Genomic DNA, 11,060 nt, shown 5'->3' with positions numbered 1-11,060 from the left:
ACTTGTCCCAACTTCCTTTCTCGCTTGCTTGTTGTTGTCTAGCTACTTGTCTCCTTTGGTCTCCTACTCATGACAACCAATATCTAAATGTCCAAAATCTGGGACATGATTCAAACACACAAACAGTTTTTTTTTTTTTTTTTTTTCTTTTTTGCAAAACTTGGTAATAAAAAATCTTGACAGTTCAGATTAAGATTGACTGTGGGGAATTATTCATAAATAAATAAACAACCCTAATTTTGGTATAATGGAATGTTTAAGATTAAGATTGGTGTTTGCGTAATAAATGGTAATTTGATTTTCCATCATCATATCAACATCAGACTCATCATGATCGATCACACTCAATCAGTCGGTCTAGGGCAACGTGACAGACACAACCCCCATATCTCTGTAGAGATTCTTGAATATTTCATTGCTCCAACAGGTCAAACATGCATGGATTGGAGGGCATAAATGTACTTTCACCTACACGTACACAAAGTCATGGAAAAGGATATCGTGCAGTTATTTTCGTTTGGTACTATTTATATTTAATTTTAAATTTTAAAATTTAAAATGATTTCTGACCACACGATGTACGATAAACGATTCCGATCACAGAATCCCTAGAGTTCCTAAGAAAGGGATTCGGCGAGGATCCTTTTCCCAATGTCATCACTGTGTTTACTGTTCCCTTTGCAAAAATAAAATTAAAAAACTGGTAGGGCAACTGGGCTAGTACAAGAGTTGGGCAGGTGTTTCAGTACCGGTCTTGAGATTTTTGAGGCTCGGGGCAATACCAGAAAAAGTGCCCTAGTATAACTCCACGTAAGAAACAAAATTCAATTGTTTTAGTGTTCGTATTTGTGCATGCCGATGTAACTTTTCTTTGATAAAATGATAGCAGGGTGTGAGGGATTATGCTAAGCAACAAGATGGGTTAGCCATAATTTGGTATGTAACTTGTCATTTAAAAGACTCAAACCTAAGACCTCCTACTTATAAGTGAAGAAAAATAGATTTCACATCTAAGCTATAACATTACACGTTAGTTTGTAATTGGATAACGGTACACAAATATTTCACAAGAAAATCAATTAAAGTATGACAGGTGTTTTTGTATAAAACTTATGGTTATGGGGATAATTTTCTAATTTACTGTCCCTTGGGGCCTCATAAGAATTGTCATATTTTTCTATCTCTAATTTTTATACATAATGTTATCAACAATGAATGAACCAAAAAAATTATTGAAAAACCAAATACCACATATATGTTCTTTAAAATTATAACTCATTTTTTCTTGGATAAGAAAGAAAAGTAACCCTAAACCTTAACATTATATTGAAACATAACATCATTGCTAAAAAGAAAAAGGCCCTCAGTTTGATCTGAACCTGGGTAGCTATTATTATTATTATTTGCCAAAGGATGGTAATTAATTGAAAATGAATTTGTAAAAACCACTTTTGTCAAAGGCACATATAGAAATATAGCTACTTATTTAAACCAAAGATGAAATAAGATGAATAATTCATAAAAAAAAAGGCAGTTTTGAGATTCGAACCCGTGTTCCTTTCCATTGCAAGAAATCAGCGAAACACTGCTGCAAATAACAAATTATGACAAATAATCCAGTTTTATATTTTTATATGCTTACTGGACATAACTTTATAATAATAGAAGTTAATTTTTTTTGTGCCCTTGATTTTTTGGGGCCCTGTACGGTCGCCCTGGCTGCCCTGGTCTAGGGCCGACCCTGGGGTGTTTCAGAACTGAAAAGGCTATTTTTGTACTTTCAATGCCCACATCAAAGGAGGGTGACGATCAGCTGCATCTCCGCCTACATACTCCCTTCCTATCCCGACACGTGGCCCTGACGAATACGATGTTGTAACCGTTCTTGGACTTATGTTGCGTGGGGAAGAGGTGGTAGGGTTCGGATCCAGATGCCACTCGTTATGGGGCCTAGGGAAACTGCTAGTTGGGCTCACTACTGGTGAATTGATGAATGATGAAGTGTGATGTGAAGAAGGAGAGAAATAATTTATTTTAAATAGAGCTAATTTCATTAAAAACAAGATTACAACAAGGTTAGGAAAGTCCATAGACAATCCAAATCAACCTAAACATAAAGAAATACAAGGCTAGTCCTAATAATGGAGTCAATAATAGCCGTAAAGGAAAGAAACCCTAGATTTAAACAAAGGGACTAGCCACCTCCGCTTAAACAGTCACACCATCATTGTGAAACTGACACAGTCGGAAAGAAGAACCAACGAACCATTTTGACCAATAGAAAATGGGGGTGGCGAACTACCTGCGCTCTGAGTGCTCTCATAATCCTACCAATTAATGTAAATTGCACTTTAAAAGCCACCCAAATGTAAAGCATGTCTCCATATGTAATATAAGGAGGAAACACTCAATGAGCCAAGTAGCAGATGTCGATGGGCAGTGATTCACGACAAGGAACAACAATTGGGCCGAAGAAATCATGAACTTGAGCTGAGACAAGAACTGCCATAAACTAAGACAAAGCTCAGAGAAGTTGAGACATAGCTCAAGGCAAGGTGAGACAACGCTCATAAGCAAACTTACCAAATCACAGGGTCAAAATGGAAGCAAGGAAATTAAAGAAGGAAGGAACTATAGAAAATTAAAGAAGGAAAGAGGGAAGGAAGTTACAGAAGGAATGAGCTGTAGAAAAATTAAGGCCAAGGGGTTGCCACTACCCCAACCAAAATAAGAGGCCGACGGCTAAGGCTAGGGTTTATGAGAGAAAATCCTTTAGTGAGGGAGAGAGAAGATAAGGGGTCACATTAAAAATTAAAATTTGAAATTTACGATCAGCATTAGAAACTCTAAAGATGTCAAAGATTTACAATCGACATTAAAATCTCTAAAGATGCAAATTTGAGATTGTAGGATTAAGTACCTAAAATCCCTTGACCTTTTAGTGTCATGCACTGTTCTAAAAATACCCGCCTAGATCCACCTAGGCGCTAGGCGGCTTACCACTGCCCCGATTAATGTCTAGGTGTTTGAAAATTAAGAAATGACGCCTAGACTTGTTGAGGTGCCTGCCTAGACCGCCTAGGCACCCACCTAGCCCACCCAAACCCACCTAACCCACCCAGACCCGCTTAGGTCGCGACTCACTTAGACAGAAAATAGTTAACTTTCATTTTGCATTTTTTTTTCAATAAATCATAAGAAACTTATTGCATACTTAAATGAACACGCATTATATCCTTGTTCCCCATGTTTTCATTATGTTTCAATATTTCATAATATATAAGGCATTCTATTTTGTAGTTTATGATGAAAGTGTGTATATATATATATCAAGTATAAACAGACACTTATTTATACAAAATATAATAAATTTACTTAAATCCGTTTAGTCCGCCTTGGCACTAGGCTCTAGCTCGCCGCTTGACTAGCGCCTAGCGTTTTTTAGAACCTTCATGTCAAATTGTTCTCAACCTTTTTAGTCATTTCAGACAAGTATTAACCTATTGAAAATGTCACATCCATTAAGTCTCAATTATTTTTTTTATCCAATTAACTAGGGCTTCTTTTGTCTCTAATTAACATCAATAGAAGGTCATGGAAGCATGACTCCACCAAGTAACAGTCACCATCACCCCCTTCATGCCATCACCTCCAAACCAACGTACAACCACAAACTCCATCCTACAACTCAAGCCGCCAACATTGAGAAGGTCACAGAGGTTGCTGAAACAATATGAGTTGTCATGATGCTGCCACCACCATATTTTCATTGCCCACAAAAAAGAACTAGAAGCTTTATGAGCAAAAAATATGTGAATGAGGAAATCACATGAGCAGAAACAAGCTGCTTAAAACTCTAGATGAATTCTTAACCCTCTTCTTTATTAGGAGATCAGCCGAAAAATCAATTGAGACATCACGGATGTGACATTTTCAATAGTTTGGGTACTTGTTTGAAATTTTTGAAAATGTTGATACCAATTTGGAATGACACTAAAAGGTTAGGAGATTATAGGTACTTAATCTTAAATTTTAAGTATAAAATTTAAATTTTATAGTTTATGTCTCACTTTGACATTTTTATGGTTTTTCTTTTTACTCCAATGTATCAAATTAAATTATTATTTTATGATATTAATTATTATAAAAATCATTTAAAATAAAAATAAAAAATTAATCAAATACATTTAATAATCAATTAAAAATATTAAAAGCTACTGTCAAAATAAGGTGAAAGCTATACCAATTAAAGTCACGTTACATCAAATTTGACTTATCAATTTAAATATTGTTGCTATTTTTACTGGTAGTACGAGGTTAAATATTGGAAATTATTATTAATATCTTAAAATTTCATTGTACATTTTTTACAAAAGAATTTTTCTTCCTAATTAAAGAAATTTTATACTACTAATTAAGATTTTTAAACTGTTAATAGGAATTCTCAAAATATTTTAATATCTTATTTAGAGATGATGTTGACTTTACCTTCTTTTAAGAATAGTAACAGTAAATATTTGGTCAACGAAAGGTACTTGGACCGGAATAACTAATGTAAGGTTGACACGTAGTGTACGGCAGTTGTGGACACTTCCCAAAGCAGAGCAGTGGCTCAGGCAGTTATTAGCAGTACTTGTCCTTTTACCTCACCTTACCCATCCTTTTTAATTTTATTTGTCTTTTTTTTTTCCTCTCAGTTTTTTATTTCACACGTGATTTTAAAGATTCAAATGCACTACTTAGTAGATATGATTATATCTTTGTTCACGTGCAAATTTCAAGCGTTATATAATTTGAAAATTGTGCGAGTACAAGATCGGATGTTTACATAATTATCTTTACATTAAACTCTACTTGTAAATCTAATTTGTTATACTACAGTCGAGTAGTATGATTCTTAATTTATAAGCGAAAAATTTTAGATTCGATTGTCATAAAAAAAGCAAATTATGAATTTTAACTTATTTCATATTGTATGCATTCAAAAATCTAAAATGCGATGCATGTAGCCACTTTGAAATTTTTGGGAAATTGATTACATGTCAACTTAAATTTGCCCACTTATTCTCAAATTTTTGTACCAATTTATTTGAATAATAATTGTTTATGACTTTATCTTTTATCCTCACTTTGGGTTCACACCCTTGTAACAGATATGGAATAAACACGCCAACTTTGGGAATTGTTAAGCTAGAGATTTAACATGCTCGTTTTCTCCTGATGCTTTCTTCTTTGATTTATTTATTCAAAAGCTAAGAAAGCAAGGAGGAGTGAACGAGTAGAGAAGGGAAATCCACAAAATTCCACTTCGGTCCTAGTAATTTCATTTGTGGTGATTTATTGATTTAGTCTATGTAGTTTACTAATTGTTGTAATTCAAATTTAATGACTTAATAAGGTTGAGTACGGAATATGTAGTTTACTAATTTTTGTAATTCAAAGTCAATGACTTAATAAGGTTGTGTACTCAAAGAAATTAGCACACGAAATCCACGCGGTTTGATGTTTTAACACCTCCCAAAAGCTTCTAGAGGTGAACATTTTTTAAATTTCAAGTTTATGCAACTATAAATCTATAAGCACACCATGATGCAAAGTGAAGGTGTAAACACAATCACATAGGTGGTACAGCATAGTTACATATTATAACATACATATTGCAAACTTAATGAGACATGAGCTTTAATCTGTTCATTTTTCTTCTTGGCATGGTTGATCAATTTGGGACCCTAGATGGGAACCAAAGGCAGTTTGCCTCCATATATCTCCGGAAGCTGGCTCTCATCAATCTCTTCGAGCAGAGTTGATTTCAACATTTTGTTTTCGACGAATATTATCTGCACAGAGAAGCGAGATGATCTGAATTATGAAGTATGGAGTGCTGTATACACTAATGCTGCATAGCATCTTGTGCAGATTGATAATTTTACCTTCTTCTTAGTTTTGTTGTCGATAAAAGGGTGAACGATTTTCCAAACCGTCATGAATATGAGAGGAGCATGAATGATGTACACCTTCCCTAGCCTTTCCGGATAGTAGTCCTGCAACGATTAGTAAACAGTTACATATGTTATGGGACAATTTGTATCCTTCTTGTTTTATTTTTTTTTATTTTTTATTTTTTGCCTTTACTTTTGCTGTAGAAGAAATAGAAGAAATTTATATATTATCTGACTAGCGAGTTTGTTTAATCTTATATGTACATAGAAAGTAATGCTAAGTAGCAGAACAGATACCTGCAAAATTGAAAGAGCTCCAAGGTAACCTCGGACGTCACTGTTTGAATATCCCCAGCCTTCGAGATCTCCTATGGCAATGAACTTCTGTCCTGGCGGAATCCTGACACATGAAGTTCAATTCAGCACATAAAACATATCGTCTATGGACTATACATGTTTGGTACGTTATATATCCTTGCGCTCTTACATTAAATAGCTTTGCATTAGCAAAAAAAAAAAAAAAAATCGCTTAGGAACACGGTTGAGTGACAGAAAAACTCACTTTGCACATACCTTGTCGAGTCCATAGACTACAAAACCTGTACATACAAAAATATATGACTTTTAGATTTGAAAGACTTATCAGATTTCGTTTCAACCATAGGAAATGTTACTTATCGTGTGAAGGTTTCGGAAAAAAAAAAAGTAAAAACGTACGCTTGAATTCCTTGAGGCTGTCTTGAAAATGTCTATAACCAAGGATAACTGATATGGGGCATCCTTTCTTGTCCGATCCCTGTAAAAACATCTTGTTCTGAGCAATTTGGTTTGGAACCTCAGAAGCAGTAATAGAACCTTTAGGAACAAAATCACGTCTCCATTTCATGTACTTGAGGAACATTGCAGATGCCTGCTCTATATCCAAGTCGCGAGCACGCAGGAACCTCCTTATTGTGAGATCATCCACTTCCTGCACACAATTACACACCACATTCCAAAATATCAGAATTTGATGCAGGCATAGCTAGATTCTGCTCAACAAAATACAAGATCAACGCGGGAAGATCAGCGCAGGCAAAGAAAGCATGGCATGGTTCAAGTAAAATCAAGCCATCCTTCCCTTCCAATTAAAAGCATTATTACTATAATTTACCGTTGCCTTCATTCTTGGTTTTGTACCTAAGCTTAAAGTGAAAAGTGATTATCTTGCAAATCGATTACTTAATAATCTGAAAATGATCTATATATATTAATTAGATTTTTGAAATTAGAACAACTGTTTTCACTAATTTTCGCAAGATTTAGTGATTTTTATTAACTACAAAATGTGCAAGGCAGCACCTTGTTGGATGGATCCTTGCCTTCAACAAATTCTCTCACACGACGGATCCTTGCCTTCAGATTGTAGTAATTGCCGTACAAGTTAACACTTTTGTGTGGAATTGGTGCAACTTTTGGGGTTTGTGCGATGTTATTTTGCTTAGTTGTTGGCTAAAATTTGGTTCTTTTGATTTGGGTCTGGTGAAATTGTTTCAACGGTGGGCGGGATTGGTGTTCAGGGATGTTATGGTTGTGTGAGGTTTTGATACGGTTGTCATAAATGGAGGATGTTATTGAAGTTAATGAACATGCTTATCTTTGTAGGCTTGACTTCTGAACACAAAGCCTACTCTTTTCAATTGTTGGAAAGGTTTCTTAATTTTTATTTCTATTTGTATGTGTTGAATTTTGGGTTATTTTGCTGATGTTATTCAATTGAATGAAAATTTGATGTTTTTTAACCTTTTGGTTTTGTAGGATTTTCGCTAATAGGCAATTGGCTGCGAGGTAGAAGGAGAGGAAGGTGAGGTATACGGATGAGCTGGAGAGGAAGGTGCAGACACTTCAGACCAAGGCAACCACCCTATCAGCACAGGTCACTCTATAATAGGTATAATATCCGTTATTGATTGTTTTTCCTTCTTGGTTGATTAAATAAAATTGTGGTTGATGATATTCAACCGATGGAAAATGTGACTTTCACAAGCTCCAAGCCTCTGTCAATTATAGAGATCTCAATATGTATCTAAAATTTGCTTAAGACTCTGATGGAAAAATGTATTTAACGTTTTACGTTCATATGCATAGGCTTGACTTCTAAAAACGTATCTTGCAAAGCTACGCTTCACAAATTTACAATGCCTATCAAGTGCAGCACATACATTTGTGTTGTATAATTGTATTCAATAAGGATAATACTATCACTGCACCTTATTCCTTGACACTTTGGGCCTTCTTGAGTCTTCGTTGGAGTAGTGCAAATCAGTTTTCCGACTCGATATCATGGTCTTCAGTAGCTCGACTGGTAATTTTTGGCATAATCCTTTTGAAAAATTTAGTTGTTTTTGTTGTTGGTCATGTTTATTTGTCAAAGTAATGATTTTGGTTCCATGTCAGGGCTTTATGAGTATGATCATGATGCGTCAAAAGCTACGGAGCTTGAAGTGTCAATGAGAATTAAAGTGATAATACGTAGTAAGTGTTTGGTTTTTGTTTTTTGTTTTTTTAATTTCTGCTGCAAAGTTTTTGAATTTCTCATTTTTCAGACACCAAATTCCATTTGAAAAGAGTAGGTTGGTTAAATACCTTTTATGCATCTTTTGTTTTGATTTGTTTGTTGGATGTCAGCATGCGGGACACTTGAGTTTGAGTACCTTCGTCTGTTCTGATATGATAATGCGATGTTAATTTAGGCTATAATGATGAATCTTTGTGTTTAAGATTTTTTTTTTTTTATGACAAATGTGTGAGGCATTAGCTATGATTTCATCTGGGCAATTACAAAATATAAAAAGGTAGGAAATTGTTATAGCACTTCAAAAATCTCATTTGGCACTCCAAACTTTCTATAATTAGAAAGAAAAATATACTTGTGAGGAGTGTAGAATGAGATTTTTGGAGTGCTATTAACAATTCCCAAAAAGTATCCTCTTTGCTAAGGATAACACACTCCTGCAGGAACTAGACATCCCAATATTTTGCAATCTAATTACAAATTATCTACCAAAAGTACATACCGCTATCAATTATATGATATTTTTAGATTGTTAGTGGCTTTGTTCTATTTTATATATTGACGTACAACATTAAAATCCCGATCATGGTATTAAACGTGTTATAAATAGAAATGCATTCTAACATGGATTTCTTTTTACAATGGAATTATCTACAGAAAAGTTCTCAGAGGTGGTTACAGTGGAGACCAATATTCAGAATACAGTGGACAAGTCTTTACAAGCTAATCCTAGTGGTAATGGAAACCATATCCTTTGTCTCTCTGCTTACTTGCTTTTTAACATGGAGAGAAATTTAATCTGTATTTCAGAATTAGTGCTCTTCTTGATGTCCAACTATAGGGAAATGGTTCTTGAAATTGTATTTTGGAATTAGTGATCTTGATTGGTTGATTCAGAACAAAAGAACTAATTTCCTTCCTACATTCCACAGTGTATGTAAATAGTATCGCTATTATATTATATATATATTGTAAAAAATGACAGTAAAAGATGACCATGTTAGTATTTTATGAAATCCCGTAGGCCTCAAAGATAAAAGAAATAAAGATAACTAAGATTAAACAAGCATATGTAATAATCTTTAGTAATTAATTAACGAAATGATTAAGGTTAGGGTTAGTATTAGGAAGAAATATAATAAGATTATGATGAGTCTCTCTCTCTGACCTTGGTGGAAGGATCCTGGGCCTCGACAGATGCTCTCATGAGACGACTTTTTCTCAGCTCCTCCAACTCCGTGTCGTCTGCATGCGATGCTGCTACTACTGCTGCAGCTTTTACTTGTTCATCTTCTTCTACTTTTAGGGTTTCTAACTCCTTCAACTCCATTACAGTATCAGCAGAGTTCATCAAAACCACAGCAGCACTCATCTCTCTCTCTCTCTAATTTCGAGTTTGAGTTCAATCTGCAGGATGGAGAGAGGTATATAGTTAAGTTGTTCACAATTTATAGCAAATAGATAGAAATATGGAAATTGCAAAGTGATGACTTGAAACATTGCCAATTTGCCGTTTTCTAAAAGGTAAAAAGGACACCAGTCCCCCACACAATTTAATTCAAAGCTGCCATTGTCTACTTCACATTGATTGTGATTCGGGACGGAAGGGTAGATCGGTTTCAGATTTTTGTGTTCGAAGCCGAGGGATCAAAGAAACTGGATCACTTAATTTAAATCATACGGCTCTCATTAATTAGCATATTTCATTGGTTCCAGATACACAGATCCAAAGAGGTTCTGAACTCTGGTTGAGCTACATTTAACGGCCTTCTCAGACCAATTATATTGGATAGTGTTATTTACACACTCAATTCTGCTTCTTACACACTCCTTTTAATTATCGGCTACCAATTCGAATGAATTAAAAAAAATCAATGACAAAAAAAAACATCTAAAAAGTAAATGAATATGCAAATAGCATTGTCCATTACATAAGTGTAACTGCATGGTTATTATCCATGGGGGTGCAGTAGATTAGGTGAGTGGTGAGTCGGTGACCCGTGATTCGGCGAGTCAATCTCATTGTCAATTTGTGCATGAGTGTCCAACTTGTCAGGAAACTTTGATTTTCCAACAATACGCATTTATGAACATGGTCACATTAATAATTTGATGGGATCAGTGTAGATCAGTTACCTCTCATAATAATTTGATGGTAAACTCATGGCATATAAAATGTATAATTGAAGAGCTTGCGTGACGAGTATCATTAATTCGTGACACTAACTAAAGATTTTCTAAGAAGCACAAATTATTGAAAGAGTTTTTAAAAAGGAGAAGTTAATGAAACGAAATTTTGTTTGGTGTGATAGGTGCACAATCAAGTGGTGTTTTAATATGGACAAACAATAATATGCCATGTGGTCGAGTCTGCTGGAGGGAAGAGAGCTGTTATTGGATCATGAGTGGGTACGCATTTGGGTTGATAGATGGCTTCCAAAAATTCCTCCTCTTCAGGGTATTTCTGTATATGCAAACCAAAAGGCCTCCTCCATTATTCAACCGGATTCTCGGGGATGGCAATGGAAGGTCATTGACGACATTGTCCCTGAGGCGGAGCGGGAGGC

The 11,060-nt window shown here is 35.0% G+C and overlaps 2 protein-coding genes across 5 annotated transcripts; one reads left to right on the top strand and one right to left on the bottom strand.

The window, feature by feature from the left end:
- Positions 1-5,590: 5,590 nt before the first annotated feature.
- LOC103931310 (sec14 cytosolic factor) lies at positions 5,591-9,972 on the bottom strand. Its single transcript, XM_009340755.3, has 6 exons — positions 9,662-9,972; positions 6,657-6,909; positions 6,502-6,538; positions 6,237-6,339; positions 5,931-6,041; positions 5,591-5,837 (listed from the first exon to the last, which is right to left on the bottom strand). The coding sequence occupies exons 1-6, from the start codon at positions 9,863-9,865 to the stop codon at positions 5,730-5,732; spliced, it is 816 nt and encodes a 271-aa protein (XP_009339030.1). The 5' UTR covers positions 9,866-9,972; the 3' UTR covers positions 5,591-5,729.
- LOC103931309 lies at positions 6,903-9,417 on the top strand. Of its 4 annotated transcripts, none has more exons than XR_007260118.1 (5): positions 6,903-7,038; positions 7,737-7,869; positions 8,067-8,283; positions 8,376-8,453; positions 9,151-9,417. XR_007260118.1 is itself a non-coding variant. In XM_048589085.1 (3 exons), the coding sequence occupies exons 1-3, from the start codon at positions 8,262-8,264 to the stop codon at positions 9,366-9,368; spliced, it is 318 nt and encodes a 105-aa protein (XP_048445042.1). In that variant the 5' UTR covers positions 8,141-8,261; the 3' UTR covers positions 9,369-9,417. The 4 variants fall into 4 exon arrangements, 1 of the variants encoding a protein (XP_048445042.1); XR_001951721.2 differs by lacking the exon at positions 6,903-7,038 and adding an exon at positions 7,049-7,629; XR_007260117.1 differs by lacking the exon at positions 6,903-7,038 and having other exon boundaries at positions 7,048-7,869.
- Positions 9,973-11,060: the final 1,088 nt, after the last annotated feature.

This window comes from the organism of the source record quoted next, unplaced genomic scaffold (assembly GCF_019419815.1).
Source record: "Pyrus x bretschneideri cultivar Hongxiangsu unplaced genomic scaffold, Pyrus_bretschneideri_v1 Contig3, whole genome shotgun sequence".
Taxonomy (NCBI): Eukaryota; Viridiplantae; Streptophyta; class Magnoliopsida; order Rosales; family Rosaceae; genus Pyrus; species Pyrus x bretschneideri.
The sequence above is the reverse complement of the archived record's forward strand: the minus strand, read 5'-3'. Positions and strand labels throughout refer to the sequence as shown.

Excerpts from the sequence above, each read along its gene's own strand:
- LOC103931309 (XM_048589085.1), top strand. The coding sequence starts at position 8,262 with ATGGTCTTCAGTAGCTCGACTG. Across the intron at positions 8,284-8,375 it reads GGTCTTCAGTAGCTCGACTG|GGCTTTATGAGTATGATCAT; the intron begins GTAATTTTTGGC and ends GTTCCATGTCAG. Across the intron at positions 8,454-9,150 it reads AATTAAAGTGATAATACGTA|AAAAGTTCTCAGAGGTGGTT; the intron begins GTAAGTGTTTGG and ends AATTATCTACAG.
- LOC103931310 (XM_009340755.3), bottom strand. The coding sequence starts at position 9,865 with ATGAGTGCTGCTGTGGTTTTGATGAACTCTGCTGATACTGTAATGGAG. Across the intron at positions 6,539-6,656 it reads CAGCCTCAAGGAATTCAAGC|GTTTTGTAGTCTATGGACTC; the intron begins GTACGTTTTTAC and ends TTGTATGTACAG. Across the intron at positions 6,340-6,501 it reads CTCGACAAGGTATGTGCAAA|GATTCCGCCAGGACAGAAGT; the intron begins GTGAGTTTTTCT and ends TTCATGTGTCAG.